Source organism: Rhinatrema bivittatum, chromosome 1 (assembly GCF_901001135.1).
Source record: "Rhinatrema bivittatum chromosome 1, aRhiBiv1.1, whole genome shotgun sequence".
NCBI lineage: Eukaryota > Metazoa > Chordata > Amphibia > Gymnophiona > Rhinatrematidae > Rhinatrema > Rhinatrema bivittatum.
This window is the reverse complement of record NC_042615.1, coordinates 788,400,587-788,424,717: the sequence shown is the minus strand read 5'-3', so window position 1 is coordinate 788,424,717 and position 24,131 is coordinate 788,400,587. Positions and strand designations below refer to the sequence as shown.

General features: G+C 43.6%; 1 protein-coding gene across 1 annotated transcript in view; it reads right to left on the bottom strand.

The window, feature by feature from the left end:
- LOXHD1 (lipoxygenase homology domains 1) overlaps positions 1-24,131 on the bottom strand; it is a 557,082-nt gene that overhangs the window by 89,618 nt on the left and 443,333 nt on the right. Inside the window, exons 38-39 of the mRNA XM_029580624.1 lie at positions 19,894-20,102; positions 2,775-2,960 (exon numbers count right to left, since the gene is read on the bottom strand). Of these exons, the coding sequence (XP_029436484.1) occupies positions 2,775-2,960; positions 19,894-20,102 (395 nt within the window). The remainder of the gene's footprint in view (positions 1-2,774; positions 2,961-19,893; positions 20,103-24,131) is intronic.

The window sequence follows — 24,131 nt, the reverse complement described above, 5'->3', positions numbered from 1 at the left end:
AGCATGGAGGAACTTTCCCGGTTCCAACAGAGAAGTGCCAAGAAGGAGTATGAACAACTGGATCAAAGGTATGAAGAACAGGACTTTACTTAAATGCATCTAAATTGGGAAAATATCACCCTATCCACCAAATTCTGGGAGGAAGCTCAAAAATTACCCTATTAATTGGAATGGATCAGGAATGGGATAAATCAATTGTCATCAATAAAGTCACAAAGGTATTAAGAAGAGCTAAAGCTGTAAAAATGGATTGTAAATAACAAGAGCTTGTAACTGAATACTTTAATCATCTTTCCATTACAGTAAAAGTTAAGCTGGAAAGCACCAATTGTTTCCAGTTTCATTATTACTGCTGTTTATAACAATGTGATTATTACTATTGCATACAATAAACTTTAATACTGAATTAACTATGGAACAATGCTCAGAGCTTAAGTAGTAATCTTCTCCCCTGCACTCTCCAACAGGGAATCTTGGACTTCAGAGAGGTTTAACGTCAGTAAAATTACACAATTAAGCCGATAACCTGAGGTGTGGTCTTTGTTGTCCTGAGATGGGACACTAGCCCATGCAAAATCAGCAAAACAAAACAGGTATACAAGGCTGTAGATCCCATTCCTATCTGTATTCCATGATTTAAGGATCAACCTTAAAATTTTAACCCCAAAGAACATTAATAGCATATATAGGAATATACAGCTAATTTGAATAGGTCACATATTTAGGGTAATGAATTTTTTTTTCTAACACATCAAACTGAAAGGGATTGTCAGAAGATGTGTGAATATTTCAAAACGTCTACGTTTCTTCCTTGGTACACAAATTTGCATGTGGTTATGATGTGTGTTAAGTATGTAGCCACTGAAATATAGGAACGTCTCTGCGAGAGGGATTCCATGTGGCTTGGTCAACGCTGTGACTAATCAATCTGAGGAAAGATCTAGAGCTTTTTCAGAGACAGCTGGGGAAGAAAAAGCATCTCCTCAGACTTCCCTGAGGTGGGACATGAAATACCCTACTCTAATTGGGCACAGTGGTCTAATATTAAGTATCTCTCCTGAAGAACAGTGATCCACTAGGAAACTATAAGCATGCATAATGGGGTGCCCAATTCTGCCTCTAACTGGTAGTGGTTGCCCATTAGTGGAATGGCATTAGTGGTCTCGACATGTCAGCATGCCAGCAGTGTGAGTCAGAGTTGTCTATCCAGACCCTGCCCCTTTTTGGAGGTGTGGTTTAACCTCTGTACTCGAAGTAAGTAGCTAAATAGTAAAATATACTTCTCATTTTCTTAATCATACAACTTCTTAAATAATAAAATTGAACGCCATCATACTAGGCATCATCAGGTGTATATTTTCACATCATATATCCATCTGCCTTATGCATAATCATTGGTCTATAACATACCATGATATTGATCATTATTTTTAAATTTGTTTATATTGCATTTAAAAATAAAGTCAGTTTCCCATATTCAAAACTTCATTATCTGCTCTACTAGATGTCTCAGAGTAGTCTAGAAGAAAGAATGCACACACCACTTAATTGTTAGTTCCAAAAGAGATGTTCAGTATTTATTTGAGAAAACAAAACATCTATGCAAAACAACAAAGCCTAGTCTTTTTAGTAGCCGCAGCACAATTGCAGGGCAGACCAGAAGAGAAACCTAAAAGCAGCAGACAAGGAGAGAAAAAACAATGTGTCTTATGAGCAGATTTCCTTCCTTGTGGAGGACAATTGGTAGGTCCACACAAAAAGGAAGACTTTCTCCCAAGACAGAGTGCAGTGGAGAGACTTATGCTAGATAAGTGGGAGAGAGAGAGAGAAGAGAGAGTCACTCTGTATTTAAACCACTATAAGAGGGGGTACTTTTAACTTACCCCACCCCCTAACCCCACACTGAGTTAAAAGTAGCCCCTCTTACAGTGGTATAAATAAAGAGTGACTATTGCTTTCTATACAGAGGTGCTCTCTCACTCTCTCTGACTTATCCTGCTAAATAGTCATTTTTACGGGGATAGTCATGCTGCTGAACAGCCAATAGCCCTTGTAAGTTAGCCGGGTAAGTCTTATCCAGCTACCTCACATGTCCTAAATACTTGCTCCTTGTAGGATACAATATCACATCTATATTCTTAATACATTTAAAACATTACCTGAAACATAAAACATTATACTAAAACAAACCATCTTTAGAGCAGTGTATACCATAAAATTAGGGAAGGCAGTTTTCAAAGGAGTTACGTGTGTAAATGCAGCATACTATAGTAGCAATTTTCAAAAGCATATTTACATGCATAACGTGCACCTACACATGAAAAACCTATGGACATTTCAATAGCATATATTGTAGCAATTTTCAAAAGCCCACTTACACATACAGAGAAATTACCCTCTAAATGAACATCACAATAAGTGGAATTAACTTTCATCGTGCTTTCTAAGTGAAGAGTTCTACGAAGCATACTGTATACAGCTCAATTTGATCTGTCAAAGAAGCAGGCCTTGTTTATAAATAGTCCAAAAAATGAGTATCAACATTTTAGTGATGGCACGTGGGACATAAAAATGTCAGAGAGGATTTGTTTTTAAATTTTCCCTTTTTAGGTATGTTCACAGCTCATTTACCCGTGTTGTTAAAGAGAAAGTAGGAGATAATAAGAGGTGGAAGATATTTTCAAACTACTGCATGACAGCAGCAGGGTATAGCCCATTCGCTTCCCTTATCACTGTAAACAAATGTACACATTTTCATTGGTAATGCGACATACCTTAAGGCCAATGCTGATAGAGTTGGCATCGAGAATGTTAAAGACACGTGCAGTAAGGCCATCCCCTCTGTCTTTGGCTAACCAGCAATTACAAACAAAGGTGTATATGACCCCTTTGGTAGGCACAATAAGCTGTATCTCCTCCACTAGCCAGCAGCTCTCTGGAGTGGTGCCATCATGGCCCATCTGTGAAAACAAAAGGAATCAAATGCAGATGAAAGGGAAAGTTATGCTTGGAAACTAGAGACTTGTGGTTAGAGCTCAGAGCTGGAAGATCTGCAGATGCTATGCAGCCCTTCCAGCTATCTGAGTGACACAGTGCACCAGCCTGGGGTTTTTTTTTTCCTTGACTTTCTTTCTCCAAGAATACTGGGATATTTCGTATTTCTAGAAGGGCATGATAAGAACAAGGATGGGAAGAGGTATCTGGCAATGTGCTACAAAATGCTTTCTTCGGCCGTTGTATTTGTTCTCAAATTTCCAGTTAAATGTATTGTCAAATGCCAGGGGGGGGGGGAGGGGGTGTATGTTTTGTTTTTTTTATAACCCAGCTGAGAAGTTTCTGAAAGAACGATCACTTCATTCAGCTAGCGGGCTACATCCTTAATTGTATTTTGGGGATTGTTGCTTTTTTGAGCGTGCACGTAAAATTTAATTCTTGGCTGAGTTTAACCAAGGTTATTTTTTTTCTTTTGTGTTTTGTTCCTTTTTCTTTTCTCCCCCCCCTGTCATTTTAGACTAATTATGCAGCATTTAATGTTATGGTGATTTTTTTTTCTTTGTATTTCAGTATTGTCTATTAGCATTATTTCTTGCCTAGTCAAACAATTGCTTGACTTAATTGTGAGAGCTTAATAAAAAAAAATAAATAAAATTAAGGTCATGGTTGTGTTATATTTATTTATTTATATTTATATTTTGTTATTCACTAAGACGTGGTGGGCCCAGGTGTTGTTCAGGTATGGAGACTTATATGTTCATCTACCTGGAATAATAGAGGATTAAATAGGGGAGGTGATAAAACCAGCTTGCATAAGAGGTGATCTCCTGCAGGTAGTCAGGCTTGTATGGCTGATAGCTGGGAGATATTCTTAGTTAGACCAGTGCAGGCAGATACAACCTGCAGGCAGGTGAACTGGTCCTTGCTGTTCCTATGTAAAGGCTTAGAGAAGGAAGATTTAAAGGGGAAAAAAAGGGCTCAAAGAGTCACTCAAGACTTGGATCTAGTTGATAGCTCCACCAGTCTCCATAACCCTGTGTGGCCACCTCTTGCTCCAGACTATGAATTACTCCTATGCTTGAGAAGGGGAGTGTCATATGAGAAATTATATTTACTAATACAATTTATCTTTGGGTTCGTAGCCCTAGGGAGGGATGAGACAGGGTTCCGGACACCCCGATATCACAATTCTGTGCCCTTCCCAAACAGTCTCTCACTTTCATCACCACAGACCAGATAAAATCATCCCACCAGAATACAACAGCAATTAACCTTTTTACTAGTAATATCTAATTAGACAGTAAATCCAACCAGAACATTAAATGGGAAAAGTACAGTAGTGAAGTATAATATAAACTTGCAGTTTTCTTATTTTTAAATCAAGCAAAGCAAAAATAACACTGGATCATATGGATAGTAAAAAAAAAAAAAATAAGAAACACTAAAAGAGAAAAACTGAGGGGAAAAGCAGTGAAGTGCAAAAACTTTCAGATATTGTCTTTACCTCTGAGTACTCAAAAAGGGAAGGGGAGGAGGGGAACAGATCCACCCCAATGTCAGCAGTTTGTTAAGGGTGCACCTTGTCCCAAACACAAAATTGTGTGGAATAAAAACAAGCAAGAAAATGAAGAAGTCCATCTTGATGGTGGATATGGTTAGATGACAAACCAAATAGATGAGCACTGCAGAGTGAGGAAGGTCTCTCTTTCATGGGGAGATTCCTTAAACAGTTTACTTGGTACTAAGAAAACGGGCCTGGTTTTAGTCTCTTACAGAAAGACCATGGTCCATCAGCTTCATTTCCCTGCCTTATCTCATGTAGCTGTGGCAAGGTTTTATGTTTGACTTCAGCTGAAAGACTGAAGCAGTTGAGATACTGAATTTGTGACAAAAGGCAAGGAAATAAAACTTTCTCCTTCCTCTGCTAAGATACTCTCTGTGCAAAGTTTAGATTACTTAACTCAGTCTCTTAGGAGGGTGATCCGGCCATGTGCTCCTGGGCCTGGATATCTCTGGAAAGGAAGTCTCTCAGTCTCTCAGCTCCTGGCTCCTCTGTCCCTTATTGGGATTTTACATGTAGCTCAACTATGAAGCAAAAACAGGTGTAGGTCTCTCTAATTCCTCACAGCACAGACTTCTGTCTCTCCCTCTTGATAATTAGCTCTTCAGGAGAAGAACTGATTGCAGGGCTGCCAGATGCACTCCTTTTTTCCTGGCTCCAAATCCTGTCCATCCCCGCCCCTCACATACAGAAACAGCCAGCCAATTTTCCTTAAATGGTCTCTTAGCATTCCTTTGGCTTCTTCCTCTGCTGGCTCAATAGTGCTGTTCTCTGGGCAGGCAAAACAGTACAGCCCTTTTCCTGACTTGTTTAACACTGTGAGTACTGGATGCTGGTTCTTGCAGAACATTTGTCATTCATAGGAGAGCACACAGGGGTTTTGATGTATTTTTATATTCCTTCATCTTGGCTGCGGTAGCTTGCAGGTTTAAAAAAAAACCTTGTTTGGCAGGTCCAAAATACATCACTCAGATCCAGACGCAGCTCAGTCCACATTGTAAGCTTCTGACACATAAGCTCATGGGGGAAGGAACCTGGTTTATAGTAGCTTGCTACACCTGTGTGAAACCTTCAGCATACAAGTGAGTATACTTGAACATCTTTTTTCATATTCCTGAATACGTTTCTATTTTACACAGCATAGATGCACATTCTGACTTGCAGAGAATTTAGGATCCATATTTTATAAAAGGTAGATGCAGACATTCTCCTACCATTAGAGCTTTCTTCTGAGAAATAGGGTTTATTAATGCATCCTAAATTTGGGGAGCATGACAGCAATACAGCATAGCTGTCAGGAACCTGGTACATTATATGCATGCCATCTGTATGAATGCCAGCCCTCATGAGCTCTTCTCCATCACCAGTGCCAGACCAATTTTAACCTAATGTCCCACTGAGTTTAAAACTATAAGACCATATGATGCAATAATAATAATAAAAAAAAAAAAAAATCAAGAGAGGTATAAAGCCAGCTAGGCATCACTGAAGGTTAAACTGGGATTTTTCTAGTAATGGGAATAGTGTCTGAGAGGAGGGCTCATTCCCTTAAGGGGTGTAAGTGGATGGCAGTCCAAAAGGTAACTCAGTGAGTCACTGGACAGTCGATGCCTGAAAAGGAACCAGGGAGAGCAGCCAAGGGGCTGGATTCAGCTCTGTTTTTTTAGATTTATTTTTTTTTTGGTGGATCCCCAAGAGAGTGTGTTTTCCTGCATGAATGGCGAAGGGTGGAAAAAAGAGGATTCTAGTGCAGAGACCAAGGAGCAGACTGCTTCTGACAAGCATGCTACCACTGAGTAATAATTACTGAAAGAGGACAGAAAGGGATTCCACACATTTTCCCATTGGGCTGTTGCCGAACCATATTTAAATAGCATTAGGGACAGGGCCTCCACTACAGTTTTTAATGTAAAACACTTTGATTTATCAATGGAAATGCAGTATATTAAATTTAAGAAACTAAACTGAACTGAACTGAACTGAACTGTTATTTTGTGATTTTGGAATTCAAAGAAATGTATCCTGTTCTAATTTTGTATTCTGGACTGTCCCTAAATGTTTGTACTTGCTGAACTTTGGCCTATCTCATGTAAAAAAACTATTTTTCAGACTGGAACACAATGCTTGGGGTGATTCCCTTTAGGGTCCTACAGGCTTAGCCTATCCCTATCACAGAACCTGTATCTCTAACACTGTACCGAGTAGGTCAGTGCTCAGCAGTGCTTGGAAGTGTGACCCCTTTGTATAGGGAGGGCTACAGAGGGAAAACAAAATTCAGTATTATTGTTGAAAGGAACTATCGATACTGCATATTATTCAGTGTGTTACTATATGAACAAGATGAGAACAAAACTCAAATAAACCTTTGCATGTGGCCTTTATATAACGAGGTCAATATTCAAAGCCATTTAGATGGATAATTCACAAGTTATCCATCTAAACAGCAAGTTATCTGTTTAACACGTAAGTTATCCAAGTTAATCACCTAACCCCAAGTTATCCATTTCAATGTTTAGTTTTGAATACTGACCTCAGGATGTACTGTATAGACCAGTGGTTCCCAACCCTGTCCTGGGGATCCCCCAGCCAGTCGGGTTTTCAGGATATCCACAATGAATAAGCATGAGAGAAAATTTGCATGCATTGCCTCCCTAACATGCAAATTTTCTCTCATGCATATTCATTGTGGATATCCTGAAAACCCAACTGGCTGGGGGGGTCCCAGGCAGGGTTGGGGACCATTAATATAGACAGATATGAGCACCTTATAAATCCAAACACTTTCTCTTACTGTAACATATTTTAAGTATTTAGAACTAGCTCATTCTCTTTTCACTAGTAGCTCAAGGCAAATTACATTCAGGTGCAATAGGTATTTCCTACCCCAGAGAGCATACAATCTAAGGGGTCTATTTACTAAACTGCCATATTTTTCACTGGAGGGTACCTCAGCTTAGGAAACCATGCAATATTTTCCTTGGCAGTAAAATACCATGGGGATACATATTGTGGCTTAGCATAAGAACATAAGAACATAAGGAAATGCCATACTGGGTCAGACCAATAGCTATGTTGAATAAGTTGGAAATCGCGATTGTTGATCCAAAATAAAAATTTAAACCCCTCACCTTCCTTAATCCCCCCCCAAAGACTTACCACAACTCCCTGGTGATCCAGCGAGGAGTGAGGACGCCATTTCTGAAAGCCTTTCCGAGGAGCACGTGACGTCGGCGCCACGTCGGAGTGACGCGGCGTCACGTGATTCCCCGCGGGTTCGCGCCGGAACGCTCGTTCGGCCCAAAAGTTCCTTTTGGGCCGAACGAGGGTGCCGGAGGGAACTCGCGGGGAATCACGTGACGCCGCGTCACGCCGACGTCACGTGATTCCCCGCGGGTTCGCGCCGGAACGCTCGTTCGGCCCAAAAGTTCCTTTTGGGCCGAACGAGGGTGCCGGAGGGAACTCGCGGGGAATCACGTGACGTCGGCGCCACGTCGCAGTGACGCGGCGTCACGTGATTCCCTGCGAGTTCCCTCCGGCACCCTCGTTCGGCCCAAAAGGAACTTTTGGCCAGCTTGGGGGCCCCCCCAAGCTGGTCAAAAGTTCCTTTTGGGCCGAACGAGCATTCCGGCGCGAACCCGCGGGGAATCACGTGACGCCGCGTCACTCCGACGTGACGCCGACGTCACGTGCTCCTTGCAAAGTTGGTCAGAAATGGCGTCCTGACCCCGCTGGACCACCAGGGAGTTGTGGTAAGTCTGGGGGGGGGGGGGGGGCGGGGATTAAGGAGGGTGAGGGGTTTAAATTTTTATTTGCACATATGGACATATACTCAACTCATTGAATTCTGTTTATGTCCATATTGACCGCAAATGGGACCCCCTTTGGACATATGGACATATGAACTTAAACTTTTGCTCTGCACATCCCTACAGACCAAGGGTCCATCAAGCCCAGCATCCTGCTTCCAACAGTGGCCAATCCAGGCCACAAGAACCTGGCAAGTACCCAAAAACTAAGTCTATTCCATGTTACCATTGCTAATGGCAGTGGCTATTCTCTAGGTGAACTTAATAGCAGGTAATGGACTTCTCCTCCAAGAACTTATCCAATCCTTTTTTAAACACAGCTATACTAACTGCACTAACCACATCCTCTGGCAACAAATTCCAGAGTTTAATTGTGCGTTGAGTAAAAAAGAACTTTCTCCAATTAGTTTTAAATGTGCCCCATGCTAACTTCATGGAGTGCCCCCTAGTCTTTCTATTATCCAAAAGAGTAAATAACCGATTCACATCTACCCGTTCTAGACCTCTCATGATTTTAAACACCTCTATCATATCCCCCCTCATTCGTCTCTTCTCCAAGCTGAAAAGTCCTAACCTCTTTAGTCTTTCCTCATAGGGGAGTTGTTCCATTCCCCTTATCATTTTGGTAGCCCTTCTCTGTACCTTCTCCATCGCAATTATATCTTTTTTGAGATGCAGCGACCAGAATTGTACACAGTATTCAAGGTGCGGTCTCACCATGGAGCGATACAGAGGCATTATGAAATTTTCTGTTTTATTCACCATTCCCTTTCTAATAATTCCCAACATTCTGTTTGCTTTTTTGACTGCCGCAGCACACTGAACCGACGATTTCAATGTGTTATCCACTATGACACCTAGATCTCTTTCTTGGGTTGTAGCACCTAATATGGAACCCAACATTGTGTAATTATAGCATGGTTTATTTTTCCCTATATGTATCACCTTGCACTTATCCACATTAAATTTCATCTGCCATTTGGATGCCCAATTTTCCAGTCTCACAAGGTCTTCCTGCAATTTATCACAATCTGCTTGTGATTTAACTATTCTGAACAATTTTGTGTCATCTGCAAATTTGATTATCTCACTCGTCGTATTTCTTTCCAGATCATTTATAAATATATTGAAAAGTAAGGGTCCCAATACAGATCCCTGAGGCACTCCACTGTCCACTCCCTTCCACTGAGAAAATTGTCCATTTAATCCTACTCTCTGTTTCCTATCTTTTAGCCAGTTTGCAATCCATGAAAGGACATCGCCACCTATCCCATGACTTTTTACTTTTCCTAGAAGACTCTCATGAGGAACTTTGTCAAACGCCTTCTGAAAATCCAAGTATACTATATCTACCGGTTCACCTTTATCCACATGTTTATTAACTCCTTCAAAAAAATGAAGCAGATTTGTGAGGGAATTCCAGTACCATTGGGGCAGGGTTTGGAGACCAGTCTTTTGTGTGAAATTGGCACAGTAGGGAAGAGAAGAGGGGCCATTACCACATGACTATTATTTTTCAAGTTTTTATGCCTGGGGGCCGCTTCTAGAAATGACAGGAGGGTCTTCCAAGACCCTAATGGGGATTTTTCAGATGGGGGAGTTGGATCAGGCCACTTCTGTCCCTTTAAATTACATCTCCAGGAGCATCAGGACTCATGTTACTGGGGCGTTTATCCCGTTGAATATTTGTGACAAGTTATCCGGCTAACTTTAGCGGATTGTCTACTCTCCGGCTTACTGAACATGGACCTGCTGGTTTTAGATTTGTCTGGCATGGATATAGTAACAGTACAGGTACCATTCATGGTTCACACTGGATAGAAAAATGTGAAAGGTTTTCTGCCCTGCTTTTGATGCTTGACATTTTGCCCAGTATTAGTGGTGGGAAGACACCTAATGTTCAGTATGGTATTCACACCGGCGTGTCAGCATTATAGTTCCAGCTAGAAAACTGGTGCACCATAACTGATGTTATTAAGTTTCAATTTGGCTGTGAATATTAATCTTTCAATGAAGTTTATCTCAGTTGAGGGTAAGGAGATGCAAGAGGAAAGGGCGCTGCTGTATCAGCAATCCCTGCTGGTTAACTAGGCACTTTGCCAGCGTAAGTTCAGAAAAAAAAAAAAAGCATGAACTGTGCTGTATGTGTTGTACATCCACCAGTCCATAATGTAGCAGGCCATACGAGCCTTTGAGTAAACACGGGAGTATAGTATGGAAGTGAACAATCATGGGCAAAACAGCCTGTCCAAAGCAAGGGTCTGTGAGTGAATCCCAACAACTCATGCTCGCTTAACTGCCTGGGACCCCCATCCTTATTTCCTGCACTTAATCTAGCGTTGTCAGCCAGAAAGGGTGCGGAGGGGCAGAAGGTATGATAACCCGAGTTTAAACGAGTTAAGGCTCGGATATGTTGCTTACGCAGATCAAGCTTTCTGATAGCGTGGAAAGACAGGTAACGGCATGCTTTCATCTGGACCACGCTGGGGCTGCCCCCTTGCGACAGAATCCATGATTATTTGCTAGGCTGATTGCATCCCACCAATCAGGAGACTAAGGGGCCAAATACACTGTTTTCTCCTATTTTTTGACCTGTTTCACTGAGGCTTTTCTCCCATTCTGTGTCTGTGGGGAAAACAGATAGATGAATCAGGACCTTTGCATCCATGCTTAATACATATTTACCCCTAAACTGTTAAATATAAAAGGGTGTGCTATGTAGAAACAGAGAATATCATGGCAGATAACAAGCATAAGACTCATCTACTCTGCTCGTTTTTTTTCTTATTTCAGTCCTGCAGATGCTATTTGATCTCTGGCTTTACCTCCACTTTCGCACCTCTAAGGATCCTCTGTGCTTGTCCCGTAAAAATATATACATCATGTAAAGTGTGACACATGGAGAAACTGGACTTCATAACTTTCATTACTAACAAACGGGCCGATACGGTAAAACCCGCGGGAGAGCCGGTGCTTCGAAGCGAGCGCCCGCTCTCCCAACGTGCGCCCAGGCCACTTTCCTGGGTACGTGATCAAGTATTTAAATGAGGGCCTGCGGTAAAAGGAGGCGCTAGGGACACTAGCGCGTCCCTAGCAGCGGCTGTCAGTGGCGGCTGTCAGTGGGTTTGACAGCCGACGCTCAATTTTTCCGGCGTCGGTTCTCGAGCCTGCTGACAGCCATGGGTTCAGAAAACGGGCCGCAGGCACATTTTTTATTTTTTTTTATTTTGGGGGCCTCCGACTTAATATCACCATGATATTAAGTCGGAGGATGTACAGAAAAGCAGTTTTTTCTTCCCTGGTACCGGCCGAAATTAGTGCCTGCCTTTGGACAGGCATTAATTTTTTAAAGTAAAATGTGCGGCTTCGCTGCACATTTTGCTTTCTGTATCGCGCGGGAATGTCCAATAGGCCCATCAACATGCATTTGCATGTTGCGTGCGCTATTAGTTTTGGGGGGGTTGGCCGCGCGTTTTCGATACGCTATTACCCCTTACTGTATAAGGGGTAAAGCTAGTGCGTCGAAAACGCACTAGCTTTACCCCTTATACAGTAAGGGGTAAAGCTAACAGTGCGCTCCACTGGAGCGCACTGTTAGCCCGAAAGTATCAGCCCGAACCCACTGGAGCCCACTGTATCAGCCCGAAAGTCTCTGAAGGGTATAATTGCAATTACAAAACAATCCAATCTATTGGTATTTACATTTCCTAATAGAGATGTGAATCGGAACCGGAATCTGATCGGTTCCGGTTCCGATTCAAAATCTTACAATTTTTATCGTCCGGCTCGATTTTTTTTTTGTTATCTGCTGCGCCCAAGCCCTGTCACATGGTAAGGGCAAAGGGCCATCGGCGCCATTTTTATTAGTGGCAGCCGATGGCCCGAGAGTGGGAGATCGCTCCCTGCACCCCCACTGGACCACCAGGTAATTTTAAAAGGTTTTGGCGGGGGGGGGGGGGGGGGGGTCGGGTGGGTGGGGAAGGCTAAGGGGGTCAATTTAAAGGGTCGGGTGTTTTTTTTTTTTTATCAGGCCATCTGCACCATTTTTTTAGTGGCAGCCAAAATGGTGCCAATGGCCCGAGAGCGGGAGATCGCGCCGGGAACCCCCCCCCCCCACTGGACCACCAGGCAATTTAAAACATTTTGGGGAGGTTCGGGAGGGTGGGGGATTCGTTTTAAAGGGTCAGGGTGGGTTTAGGGGTTGTTTTGGTGTGCCGTTTTTTCCGCCCTCCCCCGATTTACGATTTTTCACGATAAATAGGGGGAATTTCTATTGTATCGCGACTCTAATGATTTTTGACGATTTAAAAAATATCTGACGATTTTTTTAAATCGTCAAAAAACGATTCACATCCCTATTTCCTAATACAAGCCCTTAAAAGACTCTAAGCCAGGATGTACAGCTTTTTGTGTTCTTTTTTTTATCAATCCAAATGGTTGAATGAATGAATGAAAGATTCATGTTTTACATTTTTATTTGTGTTTTTAAAGTAATTGGAATGCTCATGAAGAGCCACGTGCATAGTCCTTGGCTAGGGTTCAAGCCTAGCTTACATTTGTGTTAACACAAAACTCCTTTGAGTGTCCTGGGCTAATTGAACAAAAATGATGGCACAAAAGCTTATTCCACCATCTAGAAAGGCAGGAGTCTGCATTTAAAGCTAACTACCAATTGATCCTCTACCCCAAGCCGCTGGAGTTATCCTGCATTTCCAAGGCATTCTCTAATTGACATTCGATAGCTATGCCTAATGAGCTTAATCAAACATCTGCAGTCTGAACAGAAATGAAAGGTTATACTCCCCTATGGATAAAATTGTGCTCAGGTATTGATAATCTTTCATAATCAAGGTTAAAAAGGAAACATCGATGTCTAGAGCAGAACATCTGCTCTCTATCATGCCACTTGGCATGCTGATATGTTTCCCCATTCACTTGATTATGAAAACTCGTCAATAAACCAGCGTAATATATATATATATTTTTTTTTTTACTCTGAGTGCATCTAACCTTTTCTTTCTTAAATTAAAGCAGCACTTTGACACACACAGCTGGCTTGAAAATTGACTGAACTGAGATGGTTGTCCACAGGGTGTGTGACGCCGTTAAAAATGTCTAAATATCCTTGAGGGGGGAGGGGAGAGAGGGGATCTGTATACATTCAATCTGGTGTTAAAAGTGGACACAATATATAAAACAGTACATTTTCTGAAGTGCTCTGATGAAAAGAACTATTCTATTTTCTGTTTTGGGTTGTGTGGACTAATAACCAATTTCTGGGTGGAGATCTTAAAATACATAATCACTATCTACACCCTGTAGAAATGTGCATTCTAGATGACTGGGAAAGTGATGAGTGAAAGAAAAATGTCAAAAAGCTTGTTTACATAAAGCACTGCTAATGGTCAGGAAATGCATATTGGTTAACTGGCTTGAACTCATCTGCAGCCTATTGTGCAGAGGGTACGGGACAACTCGAGGTTTGTGACTTTTTGGTTGACAGTCCTAAATTTGGACCTCACATGGCTTTTCAAAATAGATGACTTACTGCCTGCTGCTCCCTTTGAGCGCTGCTGAAATACATTACTCTTCATTCACAGATATTCCACCTGATCTAATATTTACTTCAATAAATGTCCATACAGACTGCAATCCATACCATCAATGAGTTTCCAGTGGTCAACTCGGCAAACTACTTTGTTCTACAATAACAGCAGAAGGTTTATGGCAGGAGGAAGTTCAGCCTTCCCACAATGTCAGTATGTGACATGGGTACTTCAGTTTAATCTGTTTCAAAAGGATCTAGTCCAGGAGTTCTGAAACAGCCTTTCAGCCATTATAAAGGAATGTCCCACTGTATTTACTATTCTGGTGTTATGCCTGTTGGTCGCAGACGGCTGCGACCGCGAGTACTCCCTGGTAGCACCGCGCTCCTGCTCTCCCTGGGTCTGCTTGCTGCGTGGGCCTGCCTGCACCGCCATGTTCCTCGGGCCTCCTCGTGGTGGCATGGACGCCGCTACTTCCTACTTCAATATTGGGCCTTCCTAAGCACGTGCATGCCTCGGAAGGGGGCGGGGGGCGTCCCTGATTGATGATGTCATCAGACTCCTGTACTTAAGCTCCACCTTCGCCCCCAGCAAGCTGACTTGGGAGCAAGTTCCGTACGAGTCCTCATGTCCTGCCTCGTGTTCCTGAGACGCCGCTACCTGCCTAGCTTTTGGACCCTGTCTGGCACCCGCTCCTCAGGGGTCAGTGTGTGCTCTTACGGGGACTTGCTCCCCTGGCCTGCCCCGCTCCTCGGGATGGCTCCACGCCTCTTGGGTCAGCTACCAGCTCCTACCACTCTGGTCTCCTTTGGAACTACTGCGGCACTCGTGAGTTTCCTGGCTGGCCTTCCCCGCTCCTCAGGGTTGCACCTGTGTTCAACAAAACTGTCCGTGCTCTACCACTCCTCGGGCCGCATTCTCCACTCTAGAGACTATCCTGAGCTCCCCTGCTCCACAGGGTCTGCTTCGGGGTATACAACTACTGCCAGCTGTCCCGCTCCTCAGGCCTGCTTCTTTACTGGTCAGTTGGTTCTCCTCCGATCTCCAGGTACCTGTCTATGTAAGCTGCTGAGACTGAGCTCGGGCTTCCCTGCCTTGTGGGTTGTCCTGCGCCTTCCTGTCTCTGCCCACTACGCTGCAGCTTCACCCCTCGGGGCTGTCTTCCCGGAGAACCTTCTGCATGGCTATTCCTGTGCCTCCCACTCTGCGGTCTGCCTGGCACCTTGCTCTCTTCAGGGCCTCACTCCAAGTACTGTTTACAGCCTGTCATCCTACGGGGGTCACCTCATGGTCTCTGGGGATCTCCCCACTACTGTGCCCAGAGCTTCCCGTTGTACTATTCCTCGCCTCCTGATGGTGCGGACCTGTGGGGCACCTCCCCATGGGCTGTAACAACTCGCACCTCGGGCCAAGGGTCCACATACCCACAAACCATAACATCTGGATGGGTTCCAAACAAGGGTTACAGTAATAAAGATTTTATCACAGATTTCATCCTCCCCCCAAGCTGGCAGCAGTCCACAAGATCCTCTCTCTGAAGGTGATCTCGGGAAAAGAACTATTGGATACTTTGCACATGTCCAGCTATCCCCTTGATACATCCACTAGAGGTTTCTCACAGAGGTTTTTCAATTATACCTACAACATAGGGGTCAATATCTCTTCCCTCTTTAAAAATGCTTGTGTCCTCACAAGGTAGTTATGCACACCCAAAATAATTCAAAAGAAAATCATACACTCAAAGGTGTGCAATAAATATCTTTTTTTCTATTTTCTTGTGAATGATGTATATCAGTATAGGTATGCTATAACTGGAACATCAGGCTTGAGCCCTGAAACAAAATATAGTGAAAAGACATATGATAATCGATAGATCAATGTCATTCTACTATGTGGTAGTTAAGAAGTAGATGATCAGTAGCCAGTTTGAGTACTGTCAATAAAATAGAATCCTCCTGAATGTTTTGCTCAGGATAGGGTACAAAGTGAATAATACGAGGGAATGCAAATTAGGTGAACTTACATTCCCAACACTTTTGTCTCTCCAGTTTGAAATCAGGACATACAACAAACCAGTAATTTACCTAGAACATAGTCACCATCCCATATTCACCTAGGTAAAAAAATCAAAATAATAATGCCTCTGTATCGCTCCACGGTGAGACCACACCTTGAGAACTCTGTACAATTCTGGTCCCGCATCTCAAAAAAGATATAGTTGCAATGGAGAAGGTACAGAGAAGGGCAACCATAATGATAAAGGGGAAGGAACAGCTCCCCTATGAGGAAAGACTAAAGAGGTTAGGATTGTTCAGCGTGGAGAAGAGACGGCTGAGGGGGGATATGATAGAGGTGTTTAAAATCATGAGAGGTCTAGAACGGGTAAATGTGAATCGGTTATTTACTCTTTTGGATAATAGAAAGACTAGGGGCACTCCATGAAGTTAGCATGTGGCACATTTAAAACTAATCGGAGAAAACTCTTTTTCACTCAACACACAATTAAGCTCTGGAATTTGTTGCCAGAGTATGTGGTTAGTGCAGTTAGGGTAGCTGGGTTTAAAAAAGGTTTGGATAAGTTCTTGGAGGAGAAGCCCATTAACTGCTATTAATCAAGTTGACTTAGGGAATAGCCGCTACTATTACTGGCACGAGTAGCATGGGATCTACTAAAATTATCTATGTTTTTATATAGCTTACCCCAACTCCCGTTACATATATAGCCAATCCAAAACCTGCAAGCTTCTAATATTTGGTAAACTTTCGTTATAACCTATGTGTCATGTATAGTTTCACTAACCTCTTTAGTATCTTCAACTCACTGTTTTAATTCCGCTGTTCTCTCTGTAAAGCATATTTTGCTATTGTTATGTTTTAATATAAACCGATGTGATGTTTCTAACGAATGTCAGTATAGTAAAAACTTTAAATAAATAAATAAAAGGTAGATTTTTCAAAGCCACATGCCGATTTTATAACATGTGTGCGTTGCCGCAGTCGGGTCCCCCTTCCCTTACCGGCAGACACTGGCGTCAGGTGCTGCCTTCCCTGCTCTGATTCGGGCCATCCCGGGGCCTTGCTGCGGTGTCCTCCCCATGAGGGAGACACCACCGATCTCTTCGGGGACTTTGCTCCGTTAGGCGCGCACGCGCGCACGCGCGCCCAAGCCTGATTTTTAAAGAGGCCGTGGCGGAAAACTTCAGCCCAGCCCAAAATCCGATGTCATCAGCCAGGACCTATTTAAGGCCACTCCAGACATCCTTTCCTTGCCTTGGCAACAGGTCAGCTCATCCTGAGTAGCTAGTTGCTTGTTCCTTCTTGTTCTAGTCTCCGTTCCTGTGTTCCTGCTTGTTCAAGTTCCGATCCTGCTCCTGTGGTTCCGCTCCTTCTCCTGCTCCTGTCTTCGATTGCCTCCTCAGTTCTGACTTCGGCCTAGTATCTGGATTCTCCTGTCTTCTTCCCGTCCTGAACTTTGGCATGTTCTCCGGCTTCCGCTTGTCTTCAGCCGGCCCCAACCTCTGGCCTGATTCATCGTGTTGCATCGCTGCTGCCCGCCTCGACTTCTGGACATCTCCGTTCCTCTAGACCTCTGCCAGCCTTGATTCAGACTGCCTACTGGACTTCCTCCACCAGGAGACCTCCGCCTAAGTCCTGCTGGCCCCGGCACCCAAAGGCTCAACCTGCGGGGAACTTGGGCTGGTATAGGTGAAGCTCCTGTCAGGTCTCCTGGTTCTGCTCCGCCTCCCAGCTACGACTACCACAATTGTGCAACTTGCACGCACCGAGCCGTGCAGCCTTCCTCCGTTCCCTCCGAGGCCGCTCCGAAATCGGAGCGGCCTCGGAGGGAACTTTCCTTCCACCCCCCCCCCCACCTTCCCCTCCCTTCCCCTATCTAACAAGCCCCCCAGCCCTACCTAACCCCCCCTTACCTTTAACTTATAAGTTACACCTGCCACGCCCTGCCCCCAGACCGCCCCGCCCCCATTTTCAAGCCCTGGGACATACGCGCGTCCTGGGGCTTGCGTGCGTCGCCGAGCCTATGCAAAATAGGCCCCTATATTTTTTAGCATTTCATGCTTTCTGGACTCCCTGGACTCTACACAAAGCAGGCCTCTTTTCCTCTTATGCATGCTGGTTTTGTGAAATGCTTAGGGCCTTGCTTTCTCACCTTTTTTATTGTGCCATCACTTATTCTTTTTGGCAAGATGTATGGGATCGCATTTCTTCAATGCTGAATATTACTACTCCCATAATAATACAATTGTTTTGAAATTTCTAGCTCTTCATCCTAGACTCCCATCTCCTAAAGCCAGCTTGTTAGATTTTTTTTTTTATTTCAATTGCTATACAGTTAGGGGTAGATTTTAAAACGTTCCCAATCCGCTCCAATTAAGGAGCGGACTGGGAAAGAACTTCCCAACCCCCCTAGCCTGACCTCCCTCTCCCTTCCCCTATCCTGCCCTCCCACTATCCCTATCCTAAATCCCCCCAAATGCTTTGTCCTACCTTTTGCTCCTGCTTTTGTGTCGGGGGATCGCGTGCCACCAAGGTGCCGGGGGTTTACTCACATGGCTGGGCCCTTTGAAAACTGGCCCAGCGTCGAAAGTCCCAGCTACGCGCGTAAGCCCCCGGGTTTCAGGTGCAGAAGCCTTTTAAAATCCGGCCCCTAATTTTGGCCAACTGGAAGAAAGCAACTAATCTAAATTTTCATTTTTAGTGGCATACTGTATGTTTATAATTATAAATATGAAAACGTTACAGCCGTTCACTACCACAGAACTGCCAACTGGGTTACAATGTGGAGATCAGTGGAACATTATTTTGATGAGTAATATTCTTCTCTTTATCTTAATTCATTTCACTGAGCTTGCTCCTAAGAATTACATTGTTTTGTAATGTGCATGATTAACATGGTTCTGACTGTTTTGCTGCTTTGTCCTGGTTATTGAGAGACTGTTATAGTATGAATTGTGGGCCGGATTTTAAAAGACTTACGCACACCGAGTCAATTTTCAAAGGGCCCGGCCACGTGCGTAAACCCCCGGGATGTATGTAAATCCCGGGGTTAGTGAAAGGGGTGGTCCGGGGAGCGGGGCGGGGCAGTCCAGGGGCAGGGCAGGGCTAAAGGCGCCCGGCACAGTGTGCCAGCAAGCTGCCAGCGCACGCAACTTGCTCCTGCTCAGAAGCAGGAGCAAAAGGTAGGATAAGGAACTTGGGGGGGATTTAGGATAGGGATAGGGGGAGGGCAGGATAGGGGAAGGGGAAGGGAGGTCAGGCTAGGTGGTTGGGAAGATCCCTCCCAGTCCGCTCCTTAATTGGAGCGGACTGGGAGGGAACTGGGGAAGGCCCCGATGCATCGCCGCGTGTAACTGCATATGTTTTACCCCCCTGTGCGCGCCGACCCGGCATTTTATAACATGCTCGCGCCAGCGTGCGCATGTTATAAAATCGCGCATCCATGTGTACGCGCCGGGTAGCGCGCGCGCGCAATGTTTTAAAATCTACCTCTGAAGTATCCAATCTAGTCTGATGTGATTGTATCTTTTGTTTCTTTTACAATGTTAGTTTACTGCTTTGAATAAAATGATGCGAACTGAAAAAAAAAATGTTGGAGTTGAAATACGAACTAAAAAAAGTCATCACTCCTGAATCCCTTCAAAGGCCAGGCACTTGGTCTTTCTTGAACCTGTATTGTTAAGCATGTGGACATTCTTTCCTACTTCCACAGGAATAATTACTTGGGAAGTTGTTTCACCTATCAGCTTTTCAGTTGATCCAGGCCCTGCAAAAAAACACTGTTGAGTTTGACAGATAGTTTTACACAGTCAATTTTTCCATGCTGCTGAGTGGTAGAAACATACAACACATAGATAAAAATGTTGACATTTTGAAGACGTGACAGCTCACATCTGGGAAAACAAATTTTCATTCTAACCAGGTGGGCTTGCTCGTTGTGCGGCCTCCAGCGCTTGCTCCTCAGTCTTACCTCCATTTTTTTGATCTCCCCTACATCTAATCCAACGACAGAGAACTTTTCCACCGACCCGGGAGCAAACCCTTTCTTTTCTTTAGGGAGGTCCAGCCAGAGCCTGGCCGTCTGCACTTTCTGGAGTCCCATAATAATGACGTAAACACGGCTCTCGGTGCCACCGTCTTTCTCCTGGCCAGTGGTGATGTTAATATGGTAGGGAATCACTGTTAAAAAAAAATAAAATTCACAGTGAAAACCATCATTATTACAGAGTCTGTCGAGGGTCAATGATTTGATGTTGTAAACCACTTTCAGCGACCTTTGGAAGGCAGTTTATAGATATATGAGATAAATAAATAAATAAATAATTGGCCCGGTCTATGAGTTGCTTCTTCCCATGGTGAGCAAGTGCTGCATATAATAACTAGACTCAATCAATAAACATTCATCGTTGTCAGCCTTCAAGTTTACGCACAAGACGCTCATTATACATCAATACCAACAGGGTGGGATTTACCCCTCCACACTTTCTGATCTCGTGTGAAGTTTTTGGGAACACACATAGTCAGTTCCTTTACGTTATCTTTTTATTTTCAAGGGTAAGGAAGGGTGATACCGTTATGAAGCCTACCTACATTTTTTTTTTATCTCGATAAACAAAACTTATGAAATAATAATGAGAAACACATTTTTATGTTGGCTTTTGTTGATAGGAATGCATTTGACTCAGAAGTGTTGCTGGTTTGTAACCAGAATGGTATGTCCCTGTTACTGGTTTAGCTATGATGGTGCATCCATACTGTCAAACAGGGTCATGCATTTTCAGGATACAGTTTAAGAGTTCTGTGCATTACTTGTTAAAAGCCGCTAAAGCAAATATAATTTCTATATTGCTACTCATGGCTTTTTAACCTATTTTCCAAAAGGAAGGAAGGCTTATTTGATCGCGACGTGTGTCCCTAATAAGTTTTGGATTTGGTGTCTTGTGCACAACAAATTTTCAGGCCATGTCAGGGTAGGGATGGGGATAGGAAAAGTTGGACACTTTTTTTTTTGGGACCCACACATATCCATGGACCATCCTTAAGCACGTGTGTGTCCCTGAAACTTCTTGGTTTACACTTTGACATTGCTTGCCAGGTGAATGTCACATAGGCACGGTGGTGAATCAATTATGTGCAATTATAGCATGAATTGAACAACTTAACAGTAGACTTCGGAAGAAGATTAAATAACACAGGAGGTGTGGCACAACAAAAGAGGTAGACGCCTTTTATTAAAGAAGCTGGAGAGGTACATGCTTAGAGAAGAACACAAGAAGTGTGTGTTTCAGGATCCGGTGTCCCTGCTACTGCCAAGTGACAGATGGCCCAAACCTCCTGGCATATCAGGGGACCTCCCACTGGAAGGATTTTTCTGAAATTTGGCAGACGTAGTGGCACCGCAGGAAGAGACTTTTCTCTTCATGAACTGGGCCATGGATAGGGATGAACAGATAAACTAACCAAAGGTCAACACCAGGCACCCTTGCACTGAAATATGCCTTTAAAAGTGGAAAACATAAGAAAAAAGCAGGACAGTACAGAGGTGCTCTTGAGTTTCGTGGTGAAACTTTAAACAAAACTTCTATTTATTTGATACAACAGTTTAGAAATTGTGTAAGACCACTGAGCTTTGAAACCTCATCAGAAAAAAAAATGGTTTCACGCAATATGAAAATGAAAACTGATACCCGCTATATAAAAGTCTGACTGAACCAAATACATCCCTAACCCCCACCCCCACCCCCTCCCCATTACACTCACACACTCAGTCATTCCTCAGGCCTATTCCCACAGTAACCCAGCTGGTTCCCAAGGCAAAGAGCTGGCATTAGACGTGCTGGGAGCTCAGCGACATGCTAAAAGAGGAGTATTATAGCCTGGAGAGGTCTTTACTGCTTGCAGCATGTCCCACTATGCAAAATCAAGCTCAACAAAACTTAAAAAAAAGAAAAACCAAAAGGTTTTGTTCGTTTGGCCAAAAACTGGGGGAGGTGGGACGAGGAACAATAATAACGCCAAAAGGACAAAGAGCAGGGCCAGTCCAATGTCTCAGAGGCAGTGCTACGTACGCACTGCCAGAAAGGAAAGATGGGTTTCATTCCCGGAGTGTGGCTTCTGCTCTTGGGGGGCAACCAGGGTTGGGGACGCTATGGAGCCAGAGCTCACAGCCCTTGGGGGGAAGGACTCACAGCCGCCCCACAACGGAGGCACCCAGCAGCCAGACTTGGGGGTCCGTACTTACTGAGCGCTGGAGGGAGCCAGGGACTGTGGACCCCAGGCCAAGGACTGTCAGCGTGGTAGCTAGGCTTGATAGGAGAAGGAAGAAAGTTCATAACTGGCATTCCCCTCTCTCCCCTATGGGTAATTGTGAATGGAGGCTTATGACACTACAGTCTCCGGACGAGTCCTTCCGTGTCCAGCTGAGCAGGAGATCCTAAAAAGCAGTAGGAAATTATCCGGCCCAATCTCCCCCCCGCAAAAAGACTGCAGGTCGATATTACAAGGAATCTAGTTAATATGGCTTCCTTAATTACCTTTTTCAAAACCTCAATAGACTTCCATTTAGTAATGGCACAAGTTAATTTAAAATTTACTGTGGTATACATTTTGACATAATACAGGTTAATATCATGATGCGCCACTACAATAAATCCATTGAGTAGGTTGGCATTACTGCAACATAAACAGTCATATATCACAGTAAATCACTGTAACAGCTCTTCAGTTAACGCACACTGCTAATGTACGTGCAAATACACTAAATGCAATTTTAATAGTCAAGCAATGAGAACTAATGAACACATAAATCAGAAACAGAACAGAATGCTACAGAATTTATACAGTGCAACAGAAGCTGCATAAATCTGTGCAGTTCATGTCAAGGCAAATAGAGTTAGCGATAATAAACCTTCTAGTAAAAATGCAAATGTATTCTCATGCTCTAGCATCACTTTAATATCAATTTTTCAAAGCAAAGCAAGGAAAAGGGCATAACAGATAATTATAACAAATAAAGTCCAGCTTGCTAAGACATTTTACAGCTTAGTAAGAACATTTGTTTTAAATTATATTAGCTTTAGTTTCCTGTGGTAATGTGCACAATTTTTTAAACTTGTGCTAATAATGCTAAAATAATAATAATAATAATAATGATAATGCTAAAGATAAATGCTAAACACTCTCAGCTTACAATGATAGAATGATAGTTTATTATGTAGTGCCTTTCATCCTAAATAATCTCAGTATGCCTTATGACCAAGGATATGAAAGACATCATTTTCTGAGATGGATAGTCCCGTAATATTTTTTCGACAACTGGATTGCACGAGCATTGCTAGAGGGAAGAAAGAAACTTATCATGATTCCCTAATTACAAGCTAGGTAAAGAAGTCTGTAGGTGATGCCTTTCTATTCAATTAACATAATACTTTTTTGACTAGCTTGTGAGAGTTATTCTCCCTTCACCTAGGAGTTTTTATTTTTTCAGTACCCGCCTGATGAAGGAAGCACAGCTCTCCAAAGCTAGTCAGAAATGCACAGAATGCAATTAAAAGTGTCATCTACAACTTGTTTATTGACATTATTTCTATGTATATGTGACCAGTCCTTTGGTTTGTCACTAGATGGCCCTAGGTCCCTTACCATCTGGACTGGTAACAGCATGGGATTTCCAGTCTCTCCACGGAACTGACTGGGATTGGCTATCCCAGGGCCATAAGACAGAATTAGAAGTAGAGCGTGGAGTTTCAGTTTGACTTAGATTTTGAGGAGAAAGGAGCTGTTTTCTTTTTTTTTTATTTCTCCCTGCTGATTTGGGCTCCCTAACTCAGGGGCCGATGTAATAAAGGCACGTAGAAAGCTGGCGCTGAACAGTCAGCGCCCACTCTCTTAATGCACGCATAGTGCCCCACGGGGGGGCGCCATGCAATATTTAAATTAGGGGGTCGCGCTAGGAAGGAGGTGCTAGGGTCACTTGCACAACCTTAGCGCCTCCTTTCTAGCGCGACCTGCCGTGGCTGCCTGTCTGCCAGTAATGAAAACAGCCCCCGAGTTTATCGGCGGCCATTTTCATTACTGGCAGATGGCCGGTTATGAAAACCAAGGCCAGTAAACTCGGCCTCGGTTTTCATAACCGGCCATCTGCCAGTAATGAAAATGGCCACCATTGGGAGAGTGAATGAGTAATAGGCTCATTCATATGCATTTGCA